At 39.4% G+C, this 25,285-nt stretch overlaps 2 protein-coding genes across 11 annotated transcripts in view; both read right to left on the reverse strand.

Moving 5' to 3' along the window:
* Window positions 1-16,668, reverse strand: part of macf1a (microtubule actin crosslinking factor 1a) — a 240,425-nt gene extending 223,757 nt beyond the window's left edge. For 4 of the 10 annotated variants that reach the window (XM_044171882.1, XM_044171878.1, XM_044171870.1 and 1 more), the window contains exons 1-2: window positions 16,313-16,667; window positions 5,882-6,116 (exon numbers count right to left, since the gene is read on the reverse strand). In XM_044171882.1, coding sequence (XP_044027817.1) covers window positions 5,882-6,104 — 223 coding nt within the window. In that variant the 5' untranslated portion in view covers window positions 6,105-6,116; window positions 16,313-16,667. Of the gene's footprint in view, window positions 1-5,881; window positions 6,117-16,312 lie in introns of all 10 variants that reach the window. The other 6 variants (XM_044171879.1, XM_044171880.1, XM_044171881.1 and 3 more) reach the window with 4 other exon arrangements.
* Window positions 16,669-21,484: 4,816 nt separating this feature from the next.
* On the reverse strand, window positions 21,485-25,159 carry ndufs5 (NADH:ubiquinone oxidoreductase subunit S5). The gene is made up of 3 exons (XM_044171892.1): window positions 25,010-25,159; window positions 23,338-23,557; window positions 21,485-21,696 (listed from the first exon to the last, which is right to left on the reverse strand). Exons 2-3 carry the CDS (start codon window positions 23,551-23,553, stop codon window positions 21,592-21,594), a joined length of 321 nt encoding a protein of 106 aa, XP_044027827.1. The 5' UTR covers window positions 23,554-23,557; window positions 25,010-25,159; the 3' UTR covers window positions 21,485-21,591.
* Between the last annotated feature and the right edge of the window lie 126 nt (window positions 25,160-25,285).

The raw sequence follows: 25,285 nt of genomic DNA on the forward strand, positions 1-25,285 counted from the left end.
TCATTGCATTCGCTTTCTTTTACCCTCCTCTTTAAACTTTGCCCTCCTTATCCTCCACTCCTTCTATCTCCTCATTACCTCCTCCCCCTCTTTCTCCAACTCTATTTCTTTCCTCTCTTCATTACCTTTAACACTGACTCAGTCATTTACTCCCCCTTCTTTTCTTTTACAAACTCCCTCCTCTTTTCTCCAACTCCAAATTAAAATTCTGACACTCTCTCTTTCACTATTTGTTTTGCCTTCCTTTTATATTCAGTGTCAGTCTCTCTCACCATCGTCGCCATTGCTTCTCCGCGCCTTTTATAACCATGGAAACAGAAGAGACCACGTCGCCATGACAACAGGGTTTTGGGCCGAGGCTTCCTTTCAGCTGCCTGTAGAGAAAGAAATGTGGAAGGGAGAGCAGCAGGCAGGACGGTGGACGTCTAAGTTACATGCAGGCACTGACGCCTGGGGTCCTGATGTTCATGTGCATAGATTATCACTGCTGCAGTCTGACACACACATGCATACACACAGACAGATATGGTGCATCATACACACTTTATTATGTGTCATCATGAGTTTTGCTGTGAAAAGGATTATCAAAATATCCTTTCAGTCTTTTTAAATGATCTAATATCTCAATTTTCTGCATTTTTTTTTAGTTTTACTCCTCCTCCTTTCTCCTTTTATGCTAAAACTAAACCAGCCGAAATATATATACAGAAATATACAGTCACACAAGTCTAAAACACTTTACAAATGTCTTAATGTGCTTTATGTATAACATCTTTGCACATCTCTAAATCATGTTTTTATTTATCGATCATGAAACACACCAGTCACCAGTACTGATGCTAATTTCTCTCCATACATCTAGGGCTCACTATCACTTTCATTTGTAATTCAAGAGGTAAATCCCCAAACTTTCATTCATAAAAACAGAAAAAAACAGCAGCTGTTAGGAGGTTTCATTGACATTCATGCTCAGCAGGCAGGCAGAGCAGTCCAGAGAGGCTGAATAACAGTCCAGTTGGGACAGCAGCGTCTCTCATTATCCTCTCCAGCATGAATTCAAAACTCATCTCTCCACAAAGATCCTCGTGTTTGCACTCTCTCCTTCCATTACTTACGTAGGAAAGCAACTTTTCCCTCATCTTACATTTATTTCAGTACTTTCTCTCATAAAATAAATGTTCCAGGCAGAAGAGAATACCTGTACCACATATTTTCTAGGTTCTCTGTCTTTGTACTCCTTACTTGAGGTGCCTTGTAATCGTCCTAATCAATAAACAATCAAAAAAGTGAATCTTCTAATGTTACACCCATTCTAAATATTGTAACTGGGCTGTAAACCATGCAGCCTATTGGTAAAGAAGCCTAATGTATTCATTTTCCACATTCCGGCCTCTGCCTGAATGGAAATTGAGGTCAATGTGAACACATAGTCCATATTATGTAAAATGTAATATCATCACAATAGCCTTCACGCCTGAGTGAGCACTGGACACGCCTAGGAAATAGTGGATGTTACCAGAAAAATGAGCTTAGGTTGAATCACTCTGGAGGCTTACAGAGCAGATTTGGAAGCATCACTATTACAGAGAGACTCCTCTCTGTAAAGGTAAACAAAAAACACATTTTAATAACTTAATATGTCTGTTTATAAAGTGCTCAAATGGTGCATATTCCTAAATAAAGCTGTTCAATTTGTTTACTTGAATACTGCAGGATACATACACAATTCACAGCGAGTAGGGGATGATAGGGGTGTCAGTAGTGGCCCACAGCTCATTTCCTCCCCCGGGAACCCCAAATGGGTTAAACTGGCTTCAGATCTAGTTCCTCCTTTAGGTCTTAAACCCAAAACCAGTTGGGGAATAAGGCATACTGGAAAGGAGTTTCGCAACTTGTTGAATTTCAAGTTAGGAATCAATTTGTAAGAATGGGCGCACTTTTTTTTGCATTTTCCATATACTGTATCTAATTTTGAGAAGACATAGACTGAATAGTATTTGCTCTACAAATCAGCAGCTTTTAGAAATGTTTGCAGGTGGAGAGGAGATTCCACACTGCAGAATATTGGCAGTGTTAGCAAGGTGTCGTCTGTGTTTAAACCCCTGGGTGGTTTGCGGTGGCGCCAACGTCAACTCGGTCGCTACCTGCTGCCGTCAGAACCGAATGATCACCACACAAACAAGTCTGACTCACTGACTCAGCCCAAAGGTGCTGCCAGGAAACCTCCCTGTCTAACTGTCTCTTTCAATAATTGGAGATAATAATTCTTAAATGTTTTTTTCTCTTCACTCTTTCAGAACTGTCTTTTATTATGTGTTTACCTCACACACACAAACTCGTGGCGTCCAAACTGTGACACAGCTGTGACTTTCCACTACATGCCACATGTTCATCTAACAGACATTAAAAAAAGAGGAGTGGAAAAATTCAGGCATTTGCCTCACAGAGCGTTCATTCAAAACACATCATATGAGATCATTTGTATTTATTTACCTACTCACATCTGCCAGCAACTATGACAGATGGATTCACTGAGAAAAGCAGGCCTCGAAATTTGGATGATGTATGTACGATTCAACACAAAATTAGATATAGATTCATATTCTTCACTGGTTGTAAATAATAAGATAAAACTGCACATTTTCTTTTAGCATTTCTGGTTTATAAAGATCTTAGAAAGACCAACTTGGGTAAGAACAATAATGGTGAATGTGGAACTAATGTTGACACATTTTGTGCTGAGACTTTTGTTACGGCAGTTTTAATCATCTGCAGTGTAAAAGATGACCACGGGACATAGAAGTGACTCCAGCCGTCTTTAACCAGACTCCAGCAGGATAACTGATTTCACATTCCTCCTCAGATCTGGTTGTAATTAGTTTTTCACATGTAAAAAGTAAAGAGCCATCACATGTTGATGTCAGAAAGAGCGCTGAGAGCACTGGAGGATTGTATTTTCAATTTACCATTTCTCACAATTTCATATTGCTCGTGGAAGTGATTCGTTAGCATAAAAGGTTCATTTCAAAAGGTTTGTTTCATTTTACAACATTAGACTGTTTTTACAGTATTTGTTGGATGTTTTAAATGTTGCCTCAGTAGGCCAAGCTATAATTAAGAAATAATGTAAAAAGTTTACCTCATGGGTGATTGTATTTTATTTTTGGTAATATTATTAGGTTGCTTTTCAGTTTGTTCAAGTTGTTGTTAGCATGCTTTACTCTGTAAGTGATCAGCTTAGTTTTCACTTTACAGTATATAGAACTTTCACTGTTTTTTTAACCACAAGCTGCCTTTTATCTCTGTTTTATCTATTATCATCTCACTTTGAAACTCAGTGGATGTGTAAATGTGTGTGCATATGACAAACACACATACACAGTCCCAGAAATACACACTTTAACATTCATATGTCCTCTACTCCACAAATTTCCCCGTACTCTCTCTCATCTTCTCTTTAATATGCATTTTCTCATTTTAGCACAAACAGACACACACCGTCTTTTTTCTTGTATCAACATGTACGTCTAATTTTGCTAATTTCTCTTTCACTCGGCAGGGAACATTTTGCTTGCTTGGAGAGATTAACTCATCATTTCCCTACAGAAACACGTTTTCTTCGTACGAACACAAACACGACCAGACACACACTCACACACAATGATTTAGGAAAGATGAGACTCAGCTGAAAGCTCGTCTTAAACTGGCCGTAAATGTAGCTGATTGTAAAGCCAGATATCTCAGAAACACAACACAGGCTTCTCTTATGAACGGATACAGAGGCTTAGGGACCCTAAAAACATATATGCTGTAGGTCTTCCAACTGGAAATGCTTCCAGTGCAGGAAATACATCTGAATATCACACATTTTCTTCACATATGTACACTACAAGAGCATTAACATACACACACACACAGAAGTCTCTCACCATGATCTAGGCAATGACATAAACCCCTTCACCCTGTCGTGACCTACATGTTGTTTCCGTGTCTATAAAGTCACCTCCCTCCTCCAACACCCCAACCCCCATCACTTCCCATGCAACTATGTTAGTGGTATTATAGCAGTGCTGCCAGTTTAAAACAGTTTATTTCTCACATAAAAAGGCTACAAAAACTATTACTTACAACAGTCTAAGGACGGGCAGAGTTAGGGGTGTATGATATTGAATTATTTTCCAATAGCTGATCATTTCCATGGCTGCTTCAGCTGATACCGATATTTTTTGCATCTAGTCTATTCTGTAACACAGATGGGCAATATGGCTCAAATCTTTTGTATATATTTAATATTATATCACAATATCAATGTATATTGTGGTATATTACATTTTCTCGAGAAACTGTTTGCAGACGAATTAAACAGATGAGAGTGTCTGTTTTTTTTTACTAATCCAGTGAACTGAATACCTGAATAATATATTGAACAATACTGTTAATTCAACCTAAAACAACCTGAGGTATCGAACGAATACAAACCACAGTATAAACGGAATAGAAAAATCTCTGATGGCAGACTAAATTATACTTAGCGCAGATGCAAACGTCTCAAAAAGTAAATAATCAGCACAATTATGAGATGATGACGTGAGTGGAAAAATGCCACCGATGATAAGAGGTGCAGCACTAAGCCCACTTTCACATCACTTGTCTCAATTATCAAGCTGGAAGTCTTCCCTCCCTCCACTAAAAGAGGGAAAGCTATTAGCCTGCTACCAGTGTCTCATTACGCAGGCAGAGAAACCCTGGCTTCTCCAGAGAACTGAGTAACCTACATTTCTCCTCCATTTTTTGTTACAGTGAGTATGAGAGGCAAAAAGAGAAAGAGGGAGGACATTCGTCCATGTGGCAGGACAGCATTACAGTTACAAGATAACACTTTTAACACTTTTAATAGCAAACTGTAGATGTTTTTATCCAATAAGATAACATAACCAGATTTTCCTCCAATCTCTGTGACATTTACTGACCAAAGATTTTTCAGAAGACAGGGCTTTTTCCAAGTATGTGCACCTTTAATCAAAGCCAGTGGAAGCCCCGCGATTAGACATGAGCATCCAAGAAAATGTCAGCATGCAAATGAGAATGAAGTGGACACAAGCTGTAGCTATGCCTCAGTACAAGATAAAAAATTTTTTACCAAGACATCTACTGACAAAAAGACTAATAGTATCAGAACGACACATATTGTGTTATAAGTCTTTTGAGTAACAAAGGTCTAATGTCAGTTTTTGTACTTAGAGCTGTAAATGCACTGCCTCCTCATCTCTTATCACATTTATTCTCTGTTAGCTCACCACAAGCACAGGTACCCTCAATTTATACCTTTCTTTGCAACATATTCTCTGTTGCAAGTCTCACATGAACAATTTGAGGTAAGCAGTCATTTGTAAATCACAGGGAGTCTCTGCTGCCTGACTTTCATATTTTGTATGTGTGGTTCTTTCTTTGATCTTCTCTCTGATTTTACAGATAAGTGAAGGTCCATTAACACTTTTACTGTGGGTTTGAAGTCACTGATATAAAATCACAAGTCATCTCTTTTTATAAGAGAAGTTTAACAGACTTTACCTTTCTTGGCTCCTGTCAGTTTTTATCTCCCTTCAGATTGGGTTTTAGCATGAATTTAAATTTGCTGATGCATTGCCTCGTCTCTAGTTTCCACTGGGCATGCTCACTCTTACAGCAACATCCTGCTTCAAACTTTTACACACATCCTCCACTGGAAGCTTCCCACAACAACCACAGTCTTCTACCATTTTCCACTCAGCAGCTCCACTGAGCAGATACAGGTTCAGTGCCTTGCTCATAGGCACAATGAAAGTATCAAAAGACAGAGGGACTTTAAGACTTATTCCCAGTGTGAGATGATTTCCCTTACCTGCGACACGAACCACCGCCCTCTCTGCCGGGTCCAGCACAGAGTCCTGACTCTTCCTCTTCCTCCTCTCATGTTTGGACAGGTTCCATGGCAAAGTGTCTCCGGGCGGCCCCGCAGGTCCTGATGGACACGGGGACAACGACCCCCCTGAACGCTCGCTACGGAAGGACGGCTCGCTGACGCAAGAGCGCTCGCTTAGAGTATCATCGTCTGATGACTCCATCTCACTTTAGGGCTGCAGGGAGGAGAGGGATGAGGAAGAGAAGGAGAGGAAGTAAGGGAGGATAGATGGAGGGATGGAAGGAGGAGAGAGGGATGTAGAGCAGTGGGGGAGGGGAAAGAAAGAAGGTCAAAAGAAGGGAGGAGGAAAGAAGAAGGAAGAAGAATTGTAGGGGAAGAGAGAAGAAGGAGCTTTAGACAAAATGGAGACACTGTATAATTCATTGCTGTCGTACAGCGTGATCACGCAGGGGTCATGAATGATGCAAAGTTTCAACGTAACAGCACAACAGTAATAATGCAGTGATCAGGAAGAGGAAAAGGAGGGAGAGAAACAACTGGGTTAAGTTGGTCATCATGTCTAGACAACTGTTGAAGAGTTTATGACGCTGCAGACCTACAATGACGGCAGGCCGGAGGAAGAAACTACTGCAGAGCTCTGAGGAAAAGATGAAAGAAGAGGAGAGCACATGACAGTAGAGATGATGATACAGATTACTGAGGCCTGCTTAGTGGATCAAAAGTGTCTGGAGTAACTTTAAGTTCAAGACATGAATGCATTTCACCTGGAGGAAAAAAACTTGATATATGAACATATTTTAATATGATTAATATTCCTGACTTCCATATATTCCCATCACTGCAGTCAACCAGTCAGGATTCAGAGAAGAACTATGTGCATACTGTTGAAATAAGATTGTTAGTCCTTAAATTCCTGACATTCCTTTTACAATGTTTAGCCATGCGAGTGGGGTGGCTCTATGTATAGAAATGTTGGTTGGTCTGTCCATCACCTTGGTGCAGACTGAAATATCTCAAAAACCCCCAGAGGATGAATCCTAAAGAATTTGGCGATCCCCTAACTTTTCCTGTTGCACCATCACCGGGTCAACATTTCTAATTAGGAAATGTCATGCTAACACGCTAAATTAAGATGGTGAACAAGGAAAACACTACACCTCCTAAACATCAGCATTGGCATTGAGAGCATGTTAGCACATTGACATTAGCATTTAGCTGTGCCTACGTACAGCCTCACAGAGCTGCTAACATGACTGTAGACAGTTAGTCTTGTTGATATAGACATAACACAAGATATGCATATACGTGTATTCTTTTACAAAATGAACAAATATTTGTATTATTAAGTTTCTTATGTTATAGTGTATGTTGATTTGGCTTTATATAGACAATTTCTCCAACGCTGTACCACAAAAATATAAACCAGGCCATTTCTCAAGCTTTTTTTAAACACATGATTTTGTTCTAATTAATGTTTAAATTAACCAACAAGTCAAATTGATTTTAGGCGTACAGTTACTCATCCAATAAATCTGACATTTACTCTGAATATGAAAGCTGACTTAAAAGCCACACTCACCAAACTATAAAATATTGTTATAGTTTTTATATTATATTACAGTCAAATAATGGGGCTTACAAAAGATTTACTAAGACTTTTAGAAAATTGCATTAAACTTTTAAGGCTTTGACAGAATGGAAGGACGTAATGTGTTCATGCATAAACATGTTATCAGCTACAGCACACGGTCAAATACAAACATCATGCAAACACTGATAACAAGACCTATAACCAAAAGGTAGTTCAGCATTTTATCACTTAATAGAAATCACTGAGTTCTGGACACATTACGTCCTGCTTCGAGCTGATTTATTGATGATATGGATTATGCCAGCTGTGATGGAAGAAAGACAGCTCTGTGTTTGGGTGGAGGGATGGAAAAGAGGGAATTTCTTAATAGTAACTATTCAACAGACTTGGCTGAGACAAGGAGCCAAGACTAAAGAGGGAGAGAGATGAGATTTCAAAGCTTGTGTAGTGTTTCTATTTTTAAAGAAGAGTCAATATGCTGGGAAGACAGGAGAGAGCTTTCTTTTCTCTCTGTTCATCTCACTTTCCTTTCTCTCTTTTCCTTCTTTCTCTCCCTTTGCTTCTCTCTATCTGCTGCTCATCCATCTTTACACTCTGAGTGTTTTTTGGTATTTAGGTTCAATTCAATACCTATTTATTATAATGAAGAAAAATTGGTGATATTAAATACCTGCTGTAAGCATACACACTAGACAGAAGCGTGTGTGTGTGTGTGTGTGTGTGTGTGTGTGTGTGGACTTTGGGGACCTGATGCACTGATCTGTCCATCACAGCATCATAAAATCAATACCCGTCCTGAGAGAATGGAGATGAATTGGCTGTTTCAGGCTCTTATATTGGTCCTGGGAGTTCAGCAGGTTAGTGATTGTCTGCTGTGAGCTGCTGGTATCATGAGTTTGAATCCAGCTCACAGACTTTGTGCACATCATCTGTTTCCTACTATTTCTTTTACTCTCCGCTGTGTATTGTCCAGTAAAGTTGAAATAGCTTTACGGTAATGTCTTAAAAAGTAGATCCTTCTAAGACTTCAAAAACATACTGTTTATGTGATATTCCGCTCTGAAATTGTCGTTAGAAGATCATTCCAGCAGTGATTTTTATTGTTTTACTGAAAATCACATATATTTGCTATATTTGCTATTGCTATAAACCATGCCTGAAACTGAAAAACATCTTGTCTGCAAGCTACATTATGGTTCCAAGATAATGCAGACTTTTCCAATCAATCTGCAATTACAACTGCAACGCTAACATTACCTTTATTTCTTTTTTAAAAAATGCAAAAAAAGATGTACTATGTGTTGCATTACACAACTCAAACAAGTTTCAAGAATCTCCTAATTTGTTTTCAAATCACGGAAATGAATGAACCAAAACCAATAGCTGTCTAGAATAAAATACATATACGATCAAAAATCTGAAAGTCTACAGCATAAATCCAAAAATGGTCAGCAGTAATGTGTAAATAATTTGTAATTAGGGAGTAAAAACAAAACAAATCCAACATTCAGACAGTCGAGATGACAATTTCAAATGCAGCTTAACGAATCTCAGAGGGACAGTTTCTTAAAATAACATAGCGACATTTTGACTTGTTATTGCAGACAAAGCACAGGTGTTACTACAAACATTAACGATGGCTCCGTTCTATTCAAGTGTCCCAGTAAGCCAAGCATGCATAATACCAGGAGCCTGAAACTAAGGCCATCATTCATGTTATTAATTACACCTGTGCTTTTTCTACTGTGACAAGTCAAAATGTCTTTCATGAAAAAGGTCTGTAAGGCAAAACACCATCTTCTGGTTTTGTCTGGAACACAAAGGTTGAAGGCTGGGATGAAGGTTATAAGAAAAGCTGACATTCAGGATTAGAGCAGGACACAAATGAGTCCAAATTAATAAGAAACCATGTGCGACTTACTTTGCAATGTCAAAGTGAAAACAATGTTGAGCATTTGAAGAAATCTTGGATAATCTATCATTTCTAAATATTTTACTGATGAGATATTAGTTTTGTTTCCTCAAAATGGATATAAAGTCTTTCAGAATAAAAGTCCCCAAATCCACCAGTGATCTGGTTTGTTTCACAAATCATCCACTAACAGTTAAAAAACGGTCACTCTGGCTTCTGAGAAACTCCTCTCAACAAACAACCAGCTTAACCCCCTAAACTGTGAGCACTTCACAGACTGACTAACTGCCTGCCAAAGAGTTCCTAACAACAGTCTTTTTTCACCCCGAGGCTGCAGCAGACTTGTGGACTGACCTGAGCGGTGGTCACAGGGTGGTAATGTTTCTGTGTACGATGTGTGAGTCCAACACAACGGCTGGGATTTCCATCTGTGCTACTGCTGCCAAAAATCCTCCTCCTCCTCCTCCTCCTCCTCCTCCTGCTGCTGGCCCCTGGCTAGACCGCTGGCAAAGCCCCACTTCCTGAATACCCGTCTCCACAGCAACGCTGCTAGGAAGAGGTTAAAGCCTTCCCAGAATGCTCTGCGGTTCTCTGGTGTACGGTTGAGTGTATAAGTCTGTGTCTCGCTGTCCTAGCGTTGGTGTTTATATGTGTGTGTGTAAAGTCAGTTTCCCTGCTGCTTGCTGACAGTGAGTCAGTGCCACTGCAACTAGCGGTTTTATAAATAGAGCCAGAATGGAAGCTTCAAAGCCACATCGTGTCATTACAGCTCTGTGAAGGGAAAAAGAGATCTTTGAAGAAAAAAGAAACTACCAGCAGAAACACTGGAGAAGCAGTGTGAGAGAGAGTGAGATCGCTGCCTAATGAGACCCTCACCGAGGCATTTATACTCAGTCACACCAACAAACATGGACACACACTCAGATGTACAGTTACTTTGCTCACAGCTTTATATCAGGACTGCAAGTATTTTCATTATTGATTAATCTATAGATTATTTTTGAGTCTTTTGAGAGATTTCTTACTGTTAACGTAATGATTACTTTCTGATTTAATCTATACTATATCAAAAGTTTTGACAAATGTCTATTAAAGTTCCCAGACTCCAAAGGTGACGTCTTCAAATTTCTGGTTTTGTCTAATAATCAGTCCAAAAGCCAAAGATATCCAGTTTATTATCAGAGAAAACAAAGAAGATCAGCAAATATTCACATTTGATCAGCTGGAACAAGTGAATTTTAGTTATTTTTGCTTGAAAAATAACTTTTAACAATTCCAAACTGATTATCAAAATCGATGCTCATTTTCTGTCGATAATGAATTGACTAATAGTTTCAGTTCTAGATTAATCTAACTATTTTAGTCTTTTAGTTAGACATTTGTCAGACAATTTGTAGTTTATAAAATCTCAAGTCCCCTGGAGTCAGCCTTTTTTTATTAGACTGACCAGGGCTGTTATTTTCATTTTCAGCTGGTCGACCTACTATTTCTCATTAATCGACTGATCGTTTAATCTACACTGTGTCACAAAATCATGGAAAACGTCCATTAAAGTTCCCAGAGCAAAAGTGATGTCTTTAAACAGCTTGTTTTGTTTGACCAAAAGTCCAAAACTCAAAAATATTCCATTTACAATTATATAAAATGGAGAAAAGCAGCAAATCCACAACATTTGAGAAGGTGGAACCAGTGAATTTGTGCTTAAAAACAACTTGAATGATACATCGACTAAATTGTTCTTTATTCATTTTCTGTCAATCAATTAATCGATTACTCGACTAATCATTTCAGAACTACCTTAAATACAGACAAGCACACATTTAGGCAAGCAAGTATGTGACACACACACACACACTTGTACACACATATGGATCTTGGCTCTTCCTGTGACAGCGTGCAGCGGCTGAATCAGACCACGCAGGGATGCTGGATGCTTGACTGGCCTTGATTTATAACTCACAACCAGGATTTACATGGACATAGTCTGTTCCCACAGCTTAGCCTGAGTAGGTTATGTGTGTTTGTATATGTGTGTGTGTGTGAGTGCATGAAACAAAAGAAGTGGAAAAACAGCAGGAGTGACATGAAACAGAGAGGGGGAGACTCTGACAGAGATGTAGAGGTAGCAGTGAGAATCTAAGCAACAGATTAAGGAGGAGAGAAAAGGGAAGACAGGAAAAGAGAAAAAGGTCAGGGAGAGTCAGAGAGAGAGAAAAGCAGACATTTGCGGAGTAACGGCCAGTGTATGTCTTCGTGTCATTCCAGAGCAGCATACCAGCCGCTGATGGGAGTTTCACTGACATTCATGCTCAACAGACAGACAATGCTCAATTCTGCTTGACAAACTCCATAACATAGAGCTACCTGAGCAGAAAACACATCTGATATACACATGTGATTTACAGCGTCCATCCAGATGTGCTACACCGGCGTTCGCTAGCTGTTTCTCCCTGTTTCCAGTCTTTATGCTAAGCTAGGCTACTCACCTCCTGCTTAAAGCTCCATACTTAGCGCACAGATATGAGATTGGTATCGATCCTCTCATTGAATTCTCAGCAAGAAGTATAACAAGCGTGTTAACCAAAATCTCTAACTATCCCTTTAAAGTTGGAAGATGATGGCCGGTAGATTTTGTGAGACTACAGAGTCAGCTATAGGAGAAAAACTGATTGGTTCACTAAATATTGACAGGTGATGTGTTAGTCCTCTACAGACAGACCTATACACTACTGGCCACAAGTTCTGCGTTCACAGCAATCAAAATTTGTAACTCTATTCAATTCTAACAGCTATCAAAATACCATATTTGACCATGATACAAACTTTTTAAGTGGCAATACAGCTGGAATTCCTAATAAGGTCACAGAATTCAGTGTGACACTTGCCGGCCATCTTCGAATTTTAAAGGAATAGCTTGACATTTTGGGAAATATGCTTCTTCACTTTCTTGCCAAGATTTAAATGAAAAGATCAATATCACTCTCATGTCTGTACGCTATAGATGAAGCTAGAGTCTCGAGGTGATTAGCTTAACTTGACATAAAAACAGGAAGCAGAGGGAAACAGCTAGCTAACATAACTCTCTGTACAACCACAATTTGTTATTTTTTAAGTTTTTGTTTGTGTACGGATCATACACACAAGACACAATGTGTTAATTAGTGAGCTTTAGAGGTGATGGTAGGTGTATTCTTTTTACATTTGGACAAAGCCAGGCTAGCTGTTTCCCAATGCTTTCGGTCTTTATGCTAAGCTAAGCTAAGCTAACTCCATTCTTGCTGCATTGACTTCATATTGTTCAAACCGTAATTACAAGCAGCAGAATTTCTGACAGTGACAATATTTCCCACTTAGTGAAAAGAACTACAGGAAGAGTCAACAAACCATCACTGACAGTTAACTCTAAATAAAATCCAATATTAACACTTTTACAATCGATTCAGCTGAACTAAAATGACCTATAGTTATTGTTTGTTTTAATCCTGTTTCACTTGTTAATGAATCCAAATAGGTAATACAGCAAAAGTAACTCATTAGGCTATTTAAATGCTGTGATTAGGAGGCTAGCAGTTGGGGTAACCATCTTGGAATAATGCTTGAACACTTATAGGAGTTTTTCGTGTTCTCCCCATTCTGCCGACACGGTGTTTATTCAGTATTAGCGAAGACTGGTGAGAGTGATATCGACCTTATTGTCCAACTTTAGGCAAGAAAGCAAATAGAGAGCGCACCCCCATGTACCAAGGCTGAGTCCTTACCACAGCGGCCTGGGTTTAAATCCAGCCTGCGGCCCTTTGCTGCATGTCATCCCCTCTCTCTCTCTCCCCCTTTCCTGCCTTTCTTTGGCTGCACTATCAAACAAACTATAAACTATTTTTTTAAATGTATTTCCCAAAATGTCAAATTAGTCCTTTAAATTGATTATACAACATTACTTGTATCTTGAATCCCTTTCTCTTTGACTTCTGATCTTCCTGCCTGGATCAAATTTCTTTATCTTGCACTTATAAAATACATATTTAAAGCACAGTTGTTACATCAGTTATTAAAAGTGTAGATAGTAAGTAGAGTATGAGGATGAATGAGCAATGCCTCCCCTTCAAGCGCAGCCCCCAGTCATGATGAGTAACACACTGAGTGACTGAATAAATGAATGGCTAGACTCAGCTGCCCCACGCACACTCACATACAACATGCATACAGCAGACACTCACAGAAAAGCATGCATATATAAACACACACAGAGACAAACTGGACAGGCTTGCCAACAATACTGTAGCTTACTACTCAGCATGACTGGACAGAGAGAGTTAATTACAGTGAGAGTGAAAGAAGGGGAACACTAGAGGCAGACTGAGAGATAATGAAGTGGAAGCGCTTAAAAAGAAAGAAACGTTTGTGGGTTAATAAGTGACGGTGGATAAAATAAGACAGAGAGATGTAAGGAGAAAGAAGAGCAGAATGGAGTCACCGTCTTACACACACTGATCAATACAGAAATCTCTCTTTCCGTTTCTCTCTGTCTCTGTTTTCATTTCTTCTTTCACTCACGATAAGATGCTGTGTGAATACCAACGAGCTGCAGGGAGAGCAAACCAGCACAGAGACTGTTGGCTAGACAGACAGACAGACAGACAGTGTCATGAAAATAGTGCTGAAACGTTCAATGTAGTCCAGTGGTTCCCAACCTGGACTCAAGATCAAGACAAATCTGATGTGTGACAAGGTAAATAAAGGGAAAAGAAAAACATATATATATATATATATATATATATATATATATTACACAAAACTTTTTTACTTTTCTCAAATGTTTTTGTGGAATCTGAATATTTTCATGTCTTTAGGCATCTAAAAATTCTCCAAATGAAAGAATCTTCTAAGGACAAATCCCTGTTTGGTTGAAATTATCATAATTTACGTCCACACAAATGGCAAACATTTTCTGGTTTCAGCATCTCAAATATTTGCTGCTTTTCCCTGTTTTAGATCATTTACACAGAGTATATTTGGATTTTGGGCTGTTGGTTGGACAACACAAGGAATTTAGAGATGTCATTGGGCTGTAGGACCTTTATTGTTCGCAGAGCTCAAGAACTGCTTCAGAGAGTTGTATTTTTCACAATCTTTTGAGATAGTATTGACTAAACAGTTCAAACAAACAGTTTTTTCTAGTTTATTTCACTGTATATTGAATATCTTTTGGTTTTAGACTGTTGGTCGGACAAAACAAACAATCTGAAGACGTCACATTGAGCGCTGGGAAGTTGTGATGACCATATTCACTATTTTCTGACATTTTATAGACTAACGACTACAAGATGAGTCAGAGATAATAAGTAATGAAGATAATCATTAGTTGCAGCACTTCATAAAAATAAAAAGAGGAGAGATCCACTGAAATTATGTCTGTCTCTGGTTGTGTAAGCAAAACTGATTCGATTAATAAAACAGAAAATCCTCTCATTCAAAGATCATGATGCCATCTCAAAAGAGACTTCTGATTAAATCAAATTACAACCATGTCACATACTAATAGTGCACTACTTAATCCCCAGCATCAGACACATGTTGGTGCTTTCCACCACTATAACATACAGGAGTGGGGGGGGGTCTATGGCCAGTGCAGAGGAGAAAATGGGTGGAAGAGGAACTTAATTATATAATTTCTCCTAAATAAAATGGAGATTAATTAAGTTGTTTCTTCTTTGAGTGTTACAGGATCTCAGATCTGACTGAAGAGAATAGTAGCCTTCTAGCTGGAGGTCCAACATAAGGCTGGAGGGAGATGTGCTTTGACCATCTGGTACAAAGCGGCAGGAGGGGAGCCCTGAATCCTGATTCTCTCTCTCTCTCTCTCTGTCTGACTGCACCTTGCATCAAATCACTGAGTTTTCCAGACAGACAGCCTGCAGTGATGGAGTCCATTGGGATTCATACATCAGGTGGAGGTGGAGGTGTGATGATGGAGGGTCTCTGGATGTAATTGGCTGTAGGGATTGCACAGATCAATAAAGGCAGCCTCTCATGGGTGTGTGTTTGTGCACATAAAATAGAGTCATCATAGCTGCAGCTGGTGTTTCATGTCACCAGTTTTGCACGAATGCCTTTCTCTCTCTCTCTTCCTCTTTGAATGTGAAGGGGGGAATGTGTTTGCATGAATGGACATCAGACATGGAGACCAAACGCGCAGGGGCAGTCTGGAAGCACGGGGCTCTTTGTCCAACACACACACACACACACACCGCCCCTGCTTGGATGGGTAACACCAACTAATTACATTTATCCATTTGTGACAGTTGACGAAATGCTGCCTGTACCCTGCCGCTGCTGCTGAGTCTCTCATTAGTGGGAACAAACCTCGGCAGCCTCACGACCCACAAGCCCTCTCTGACTGACTGTCCGCTGGTTATTTCCAGCCCAGCCCTCCAGAAAAACAAATCACGAGCAGCGTGCTTAGAAACTGGACGGTTTTAGGCAATATGAGATCATTATACTGAAGCCAAATACAGTTGGCTACATCTCTTGTAAACAATGTGAATCATTGTGATCAACACGTTATTGATAGCCTAATTAAGGTCTATGTGAGGAGCGAGAGCATCAAGACAACACCTCATCAAGCCCAATTCATCAACATATTCATTTTAATATGCACGGTTTAGGATTATGTTACAACCCTACTTAAATATGTCTCTAAATTGTGTGTCTTGTGAGTTTTTAGGCTATAGTGACCACAACAATCCGTCTCGAGCTGATAGTTTTGATTGGTATCCGTATTAATGAACAATCAATATCATCACCCGACTCGACAGGTCTTGAAAATACGTGATTATGCTGATGTGAACACGCACGGGTTATTACGGAGTTTAAATCAGCAGCAGGCTGCACGAGCTCCGGAGCCGCTTACCTTCACCGGGCAGCAGCGGTCCTGGAATCCGAGCACAGAGCGGGGGAGGCCGGGGACGCTGCCGCCGCTGCCGCCGCCGCTGCTCCCACTCCTCCGGATGGACGGATGAAAGGTTGGATGTTTTCCGCTCCGCCGATCGGGTTTCTGTTACCACGCTTCCTCCAAAACCGAACCGACACACAGCCGGGGGGGATGAGGCTGGGCAGAGTAGCAGGCAACGTAATCCTGAATGGCAATGGCTGTCCTATTCCACCTCCTTTCCCCCTCTGTCTCTCTCTCTCTCTTCTCCTCTCAACAACCCCCCACCAGCCCTCCTCTCCTGGTCACACACACACGCGCTCTTTCTCTTCAATAGGCTGTTTTCACGGCTCCGACACTTAACCCATGTCTATTGAGTGTGCTAAGTGTCGTGGAAATTGAAATTTCGGGCGTACTCCTGCGTCATCCGTGGTCCAGCAGCACCGCCAAACCCAGGCCGACACACACACACACACACACACACACACACACACACTTTATCTCAGTTTGGGCAGCACAGGGGAAAATAGGGCGTTCACACTGGCATATTTGCAGCAGCTACTCATTCACATTTATTGCAGGATTACACAGAAGAAGCAGCGCTGGATCTGACCGCTGGAACTTTTACATCACATGAGATAGTATTAATCTGGGTTTTTATAATCCCTCCACACACACACACACACACGCTAAACCCCTCCTCCCTCTCCAAACAGCTGGAGGAAGAGAGGGAGTAGCTCAAAAAGCAATTGATTACAGCTGGAGAGATGGAGAGGAGTGGTATTCAGGTTGCCAAGGTCTTCACAGTTTGGGCTGACCTGGTGTCATAGCCAGAGTTTCAGACCACCAAGGGTTCCCAGACTTTATTCAGGGTTTGCATGTTAATACATTTGTAATTTAAGTGTAAAATGCACACTATCCCTGCAATCTTTATCAATGACACACCAACACATATGCTGCACTTTGATTAAACTGGATTTAGTGATTTTGGGGCCCTAGGACAGAGGAACCCTGTACCTTAACCTTCACCTATTCTGTCTAATAATCCATTCTTTATATTAACAACGGGGGAAATGACTATGTGCAATATGGAAGAGGTCACTTCTAGTGATGAACCCACAGAAAAGTATCAACCCACTCTGCAGTTCAGCTCTACAGAGCGTTTAAGTGTCTTTCAGTTCATTGTTTTGGTTTTACAGCAGCAACTTTACTGTTTTGGTTCACTCTCACCGTTCTCAAAGCGTCTTTTCGCCAGCTGCAGGCAGCTGTTTTCAGTAAAGCTCTAAAAACCAACTCTTCACTACCTGCCCAGCAGCAGACAGCAGACAGACACAGTTAGCAACTAGCTGGTGAACAAAGTGAAGCACTTAGCAGCTAAAGAGCCAGACATTTCCCTCAGGAGTTGGTGCAGACCAAAAACAGAGCTAAAAGGAAAATTGATAGTTGACAGAAACACAACTCCAACACAACACAACATGCTAAATGCTAATGTTGCTTTGTGTCAGCTGGATGTTTAAATAAGCAAACGTTTGCTAACATGTTTGCCATACAGGGGCCAATCAAACATTCACGCTCATTCAAAACTGATTACAATTTTGACCAAATAAGTAGGCTACCCAAATAAAAAAAAACACCAAACATATATATACTGATTTCTATTCTGTAAACTTTACCATTGTCATTCGTTTTTTCAACTCTTTAATATGTAAGAGGAGTTCGGATCACAGATCTATCGTATCTTTGTTTTTTTTTAACGTAGCCTATAGGAAGCCACAATATTTGAAGGGAAATATAGGCTATACGCAGCAATTTGGTATTCCACAACAAGAATTTTATTTGTTTTCAATGTTTTGTTTAAGGTTCTGAGGTAGCTTTTGTTCTTTATTTTGCATCTCTTGCAACTAAAGAAATTGAGCTTCATGTCACATGACATTATGGAGCCTGAAGTCAGGCGTGCAGAATACCACACCAGAGACCGATTGTGCAGAAGAGACTGTTGTAGTTCTCACGATTAGAGTGGTTATTGAACAATGGTTTTATTAGTTGATGCGTCTGTCTGGCACTCAGATTGATAAAGCACTGGGGCAAATGGGTATCACTGGGATTGCTGTGTGTTTGTTGGGGGTGGTGGTGTTGGTTGTTGGTGTCTGGGCTCTGTTGCAGGATAATCCAGGCTATCTCAGCCTCCCTCCATCACAGCTGATCAGCAGAGAGTGAAGTACTGCTGGATTATCTGTGCTGCTGCCACTTTAATCAAATGCCAGCTAATGGACTGACCGGCCACACGAAACCGAAGGCTACTGTGACAATAAACACAGGGTAAAGTTCACTACTATCACTGCTCATTCTTTGGTTGTCAGTTAATTATTGAACATTGATTGATTATCCTTCAGTATAAACAGGTCTGATGGACATAAAACTGAAGCTCCTGACATGAATCTACTGGTCAGTGATGGTGCCTTTGGCTGTGAAGCCAGGCAAAATTTAATTTACACAATTGAAACCTTGTGATAAAGTGAGTCATGGATCTAGGTACTGTTCAATGTTGTGCAATGCAGCTGTGATTATCTGAAATTTTGAATTTAATAAGGCCAATTTAGATTTCAAGAGGACAACGAGATCAACTGCCTTAAGACGCAGCTTTACTGTGTGAGTCATTCTTCATGGAAAAACTTATTCATTCACACATGGGCATAAAAAGACAAAGTCAAAAATCTCACTGGAGTTTAATGGATCACATTTTAAGATGTGACATTAAACTGAGTATACAGTTTAGATTGTGGGCATACCTCCCAGCTGCCAAAGGCCAGCTCAACACCAGTTTCTGAGAGTCAAACATCTTTCACTTTCAGTTTGGCCTGATGTTAACAGTCTGGGCATTTAGTTAATATTTTCACCTGTGTGATCTGAAATGAAAATGCAGTTTCAGTACCTGATCTTGAACTGAGGGTTGTATCTGATGGGGGTCAAGAGATAAATCTGGAGGGTCACAAGATGTTTTCTGTGATAGTAAAACATTTCCTTCTATTGTATAAAGGCTCAGAACGGAACAGTTTTCAACCTCTAAGTCTTATCCAACAGTTATTACCCAAATAAAACAACCTATAACAATCAGGGTCGTAGCCACAATTTTAGATACGTGGAGGTTTTAAGTTACATTTTTCCCAGCAGACCTCACCAAACCAAGACAATGTACCAGCCACAATCCAAATTCTGTAAACATGTCTGAGTATTTAAAACAATAATCACAACATTTCACATTTTATGTATTTAACTGTTCAGTTTGTATTTTCTTTAAATTTAATCTCACATGGTCTTGTACCAGTTATGTAAATCTAGTGGACAATACTCATTTAATTTAAAGTTATTTTGTTTTTAGTCTAAAAACATGAGAACCAGCCTTGAGTAACATAAAAACATAATAAACATGTCATTAAAACATGACATTACCTCTGTGCCCTCAGTGGGAGCTACAGGCCTCCTAATTATTCTCAGGCTGAACTCTCTGCACATACAAATGAACCTGGGAACTTCAACCTGAGGACTTCTAACCAACATTGTCTGTGCTCTTGGCTCCATCTTGTGGCGGTTCATAGAGCCTCCCAATCCTATCAGTCAGAGTTAAACGCTGGTAATTGAATCGAGGATGTCAAACAGCATCCATTCATATCAGTCTCTCATCTGAGTGGTCCTGCCGTCCCTCTGGAGCGTTTACTCGCTAATCCATTTAATGGTTTACTAAAATTAGGTCAGTGGGTTAAAAAATTGGACTGTAGATAAACGTCCATCTAAAGCAAAGGCACAGCTGAACACAATATACAACTCCCACAGCTGGAGGAATGACATTAGATCGTTCACCAGCTGTGGTGAAGCTATTAAGTAAAATTTGTTGGTTTGCTGCATGCCATCACTCACAGGCTGACTGGTTTCAATTATTTGCTGCCTTTTTACAATGCAAGCATAGAGCATTTAGGGCATTTTGAATTTATTACTTCACTAATTAAATTAACAACAGCTGACGTCTTCAGTCCACATTAGGCTTTGAGATCAAACACATAAAACTATTTGGAAAACAACAAAAAACTGTATATCATTCAACATCTTTATAATGTTAAAATAATTAAAATAATAAAACATGCCAACCAACTGTTTCACACCATTAAGTTTTGTCTGCTAATGTTTATACAAAAGTATTATATATTTTTATGTTATTTATATATATATTTTTTTTTGTATTGATGGAGGAAGTATTCAGATTGTGATATTTACTTGAGTAAAAGTAGCAATACAGTGCTGTAAAAATACTCCATTATAAGTACAAGTACTATATTGAAAATGTTACATAAAGGTAAGTTAAGAGTAAAAGTATGTTATTATTTAAAATGATAAAATTTAAGTATCAAAAGTAATAGTACTTGTGTAGCTATGACTGATATACTAGTATATATTTATTATAATTACTACGGCATTAATTTGTAAGCAGGATTTTAATGATGAAGCTGGTGGAGGTGAAGCTAATTAAAGTACTTTATATACTGTTGGGTATATAATCAATAACAATTCATTATATTTTATAAGCTCATCATATGTTTTTTTTAATGTAAAATCTTAATTTGTAATAACTAGTAACTATTGCTCTCAAAATGTTTCCCTCTGAAATGTAGTGGAGTAGAAGTATAAAGTAGCATAAAATGAAAATAGTAAAGTACCTCAAATGTGTAATTAAGTATACAGTACATTTAAAATCTTACTTACTTACCACCACTGTTTTTTTAGTTTTACTTTAATGGGTGGGTTTGGTGTAAACCTTATTTCTAGTTGTAATAAATATATAAGTGAGACTGACAGTATCACTTCACTGCAAATTACTTTTTTACTTCTTAAGTGAAGTATTAAAAACATAGTGAGATTTGTACAATTGTTATAAGCCTTCAAATACAGCTAATGAATTAAAAACATTACCAATCAAAACAATATTTTTAAGCTGGTTTAGTCTTCTCAATGAATCATACTTCTTTGAGCAAACCCTTAATAAAAAACAAAATAACACTCCTGTTAACTGCAGCCTTATTGTTTTCATTCTTAGCTTATATTTCCGTATACTAAAGAGAGAGAAAAAGCTGAAGAAAGGGAAGGAAAAGACCAGAAGAAGAGGACAGTGGATGATAACATTTATTTGCAAACTTGTACAGGCGAACAGGAAATAGTGATATCTGATTTACTATAAACAAGAACAGAACTGCGGACAGTTGTGTGTTCCCTCATGGCGACTGGTCTGTCTTGCCTGAGTGGCAGGGTGGCGGCGTGTAGGTCCCCTCCTTCACCATCTTGTCACGCTGCTGACGGATCGCATGCAGCCTCTCGTGCTGCAGGGAGGAAGAGAAGAAGAGGTTAGCGTTGAGGCAGCACAGGATGGAGAGACAGAGAGAGAAAATAAAGTAATTAAAGAGAATGTTCTACATCCTCTAGCTTTTTGTCTCTCTTTGCCTAAACTGAGGAGGATAAAGTCAAAGATAAAAGTGATTTCAACATTGTCTTTTACTCCTTTCACCATGTGCCATTTGAGAAACTGAAGAACAGCTTCCTAATCCAGTTCTGTGCCGTAAAGCAACATGTAGAATTCCAACCAAATAATCAAAATGAAAAATCCAGCAGAGATGCAGGCAGTCTTATTATCAGATGGTCTTGTGTATTGCAACTCTGATGTTAAAATGCTGATAACAGCTAGTTAACAACTAACATTTCACCCTTAATACATCCTCAATGGTGGCGAGATTCACGTCAGACTCTGAAGTTGTCTTAGCTGACATTCATCTTAAATCAGCACTTCATCTCCATCACGTTCTTAAAGAATGAGATGTGGCTAACGAACAAATCAAGGCGTCTGGATCCAGGCAAGGAAGTTCCTGCTGCTGCAGCACATTCACAGTAATCATCTGTCAGTCTCTCCTCTGCTGACGCACAGCCATCAAGACTGACCTTAGTTTAACTCTGAGATTATTTAAAGATTATAAAATTAGACATGGGTGCTATATTTCTTTCTGAACACACTCCTGTTATTCATTTCTAGTCATTTTTACCTTTATAAACTGCTCCCTTCTCTTCCTCCCCACAATCCATCACACCAAACTCTATACAAGAATCAGGCAGATTAATGATGCTTTGGTTAACAGAAATGCCCACATGTTAGCTATTAAGGCCAAAGAAGGGTTCTAAGCCATTTGGGAGGCAACTGCATTTAATACTTTCTTATTGAGTTTATGAGAAACTTACAAGCAATTTAATTTAATGTGCTGGAAGATGAATAACATTTAAACCTAAACAAGCAGGCTTAGACGGTGTAAGCAACATGGTTACTTTATCAGCAGACGCAAATGATGCAGACAGACTCTTGAGTGATGCCCTACAGGCTATGATAAAGAGTATGCAACCCCCTGGACTTTCTTATGTTTTATTATTTTACAGCACAGTGGATGTAATTAGGATTTTTTGACACTGATCAACAGAAAGAGTCACATAGCTTTCACTTCGACATTGAGTTTTTTTTATCTGTTGATCAGTGACAAAAAAGCCTAATTACATCCACTATGATTCAATGATTTAAAACAATACAATGTGAAAAGGTGATTATTAATAACAATTCTTGATAATATCTTAGAGGCCAATGAGAGCTAGTGCTGCTAAGAACAGCTAAGCCAAAAGTTACAAGCGGTCATTTCTCTAATCTCCAGGCTGCTGCCATCCCAGCTGTGTTAACAGCATGCACTCTCATTGCCTGCTGGCATATTGATTCTTTTTTTAGCAATGTAGTGGCAAATTATTGTGAGTTAGCTCAGTTCCAACATGCAAAAAAGACACAATACCTAACATAACAAAAATGATCATGGCTCTGCAATATATGCACCCTGGTTTATTAAACTATGACCCAGCAGTCAACTCTTCTTCAATACTTCAAAATCTGCTGACGGCACACAGAAGTCATTGAGTATTCACACCCAGACACTTACTGTCTTCTGCCTGTGCATGCACTCGTAGAAGTCTTCAAACTCCAGCTGGCACTCCTTCTTGGCGCGGGTCTGCCCGATGCCGTGGGCACATTCAATCCACTCCTTCTCAAAGGCATGGCAGCGCGCCGCCCTCTTGTTGGGCTGCTCTCCGCTCTGCAGCAGCAGCCAGCGGTCCAGGTTGATGCCAAGCCGCGTCTGCAGGTCCACAAGCGGCATGATGCTAATGAAGGGGGAGCGGGGAGGGACGGAGAAGAAAGAGTGATGACAGAAACAGGGCGGTGTGGAGAAGACAGAGGGAACACACAAATTAGCCTTGAAAAAAAAAATGGCACTCGAGATGTTAAAGGGTGGGAACAACTGAGAAAAATATAGTTTTATACAAACACACAAACATTTTTGCTGAATAAATCCCAGCACTGAATGGTTATTACACATGACAGTATCTCAGACACAGCAGTGGTCAATCATGTAGATTATAGAGCACATTAATTAGATTTACATTTTGTAAAAGAAGGCACTTGTTGCAGTTTAAAGGAAATTTTATCTTTCAGCATTAAGTACGTTGTCTGAATTTTAAGTTTGCTTAATTTAAAAACAAAAAGCCATTTGACAACTGGTGTGGTCGAATCCATGTTGGCATGAAATAAACCACATTATGGGTTACTACCAAATTCTGCAGCCTTTTTAAGACCCCTGATTTTAAAACTGCTATTGTTTATAAGAGAGACAGAATGATTGATTTATTTGAACCAAGAACTGATGAAGGTCTGACAGCCGCAGCCTTTCCCAACTGGGTCTGAGGTTGAAAATGGTTCAAGCTTTTAGCAGGAAAACATCTTTGCATCTTTCTGCACATACTAAACATACTGATGTTTTGTAAATCAAAACTATTAACCATCAACTGCTGATACACACAAACACAAACAAGAAGTTATGCATAACAGTGCAGCATGACAGGACAACAAGACTAAAACCTAACATAACTTGTTTTCATAGCTGTCCTGGCGTGCAAAAAAACATAATTACAGAGTGCTGTGCCACTGCTGTATTAACGTTACAGACTTAAATGGAAGTGACATACAAATTAAAGTATTGTTAGGCATTACACGAAGAGTACATACGAAAAACTACTAAATTTGTCCTTCCCCAAATCTTGGCCCCCAAACAGTAGGATGATTTAGATCCAAAAGAAATGTTATTTATTTTCAGGAATGTAATATCTGATAACATTGCTATAACAACCCTCCAACAAACTATTTTCTATTATTATTTCTATTATTACTATTGCTTTACCTTAAGATTAGCCCGCTAGCTAACCGTAGATAGCTAGCTAAGATTTAGCTAACAACAATAGCTAGCTGGCTAACTTTCTCTGTAAAAATACCCCAATGTAAAGGCTTTGTGTCTCTCAATCCAATATATGTACACATTAACTAAAGAACCTCGTCTAAATCTGCCCCCAGGTCGGATATTTGTTATTATGCACCGTTTCAGATCCCGAGAGTCTCCTTCAATGACAGCTTGTTCCTGTTAACCACAGGCCGCTCTCATTTGACTCGATTTACAAACTGGTGCTATTTTCAAACGATAGATAAAATATACACGATGGTATCAAATGAACTAACGCGCTGTTAAAATGCCGACATTTTAAAAAAAACATATCTGTATTTACCGTGTTTTGCAGGATTCACTTTAACCTTCCTCCGACTCCACGCGTTTCGCTTTACGGCTGACCACAACACGACCGTAAAATGATAGACAGTGTCGTGAAGAGACGTGATGCAGTGATGGGGAGAGTTTCTCTTCTTTATTGTATCCAGAGGCTCAACGGTGCAACACCGCTGCCTACTGGATTCGAGTACGAGGAAATATTAAATATTCAATAAAATACTACTGGAACTACTAAACCTAAACCTTTTCGTTTTTCATTATGCCTCCTCAAGTGTAC

The sequence above is a fragment of the Siniperca chuatsi genome, linkage group LG17 (assembly GCF_020085105.1).
Source record: "Siniperca chuatsi isolate FFG_IHB_CAS linkage group LG17, ASM2008510v1, whole genome shotgun sequence".
NCBI lineage: Eukaryota > Metazoa > Chordata > Actinopteri > Centrarchiformes > Sinipercidae > Siniperca > Siniperca chuatsi.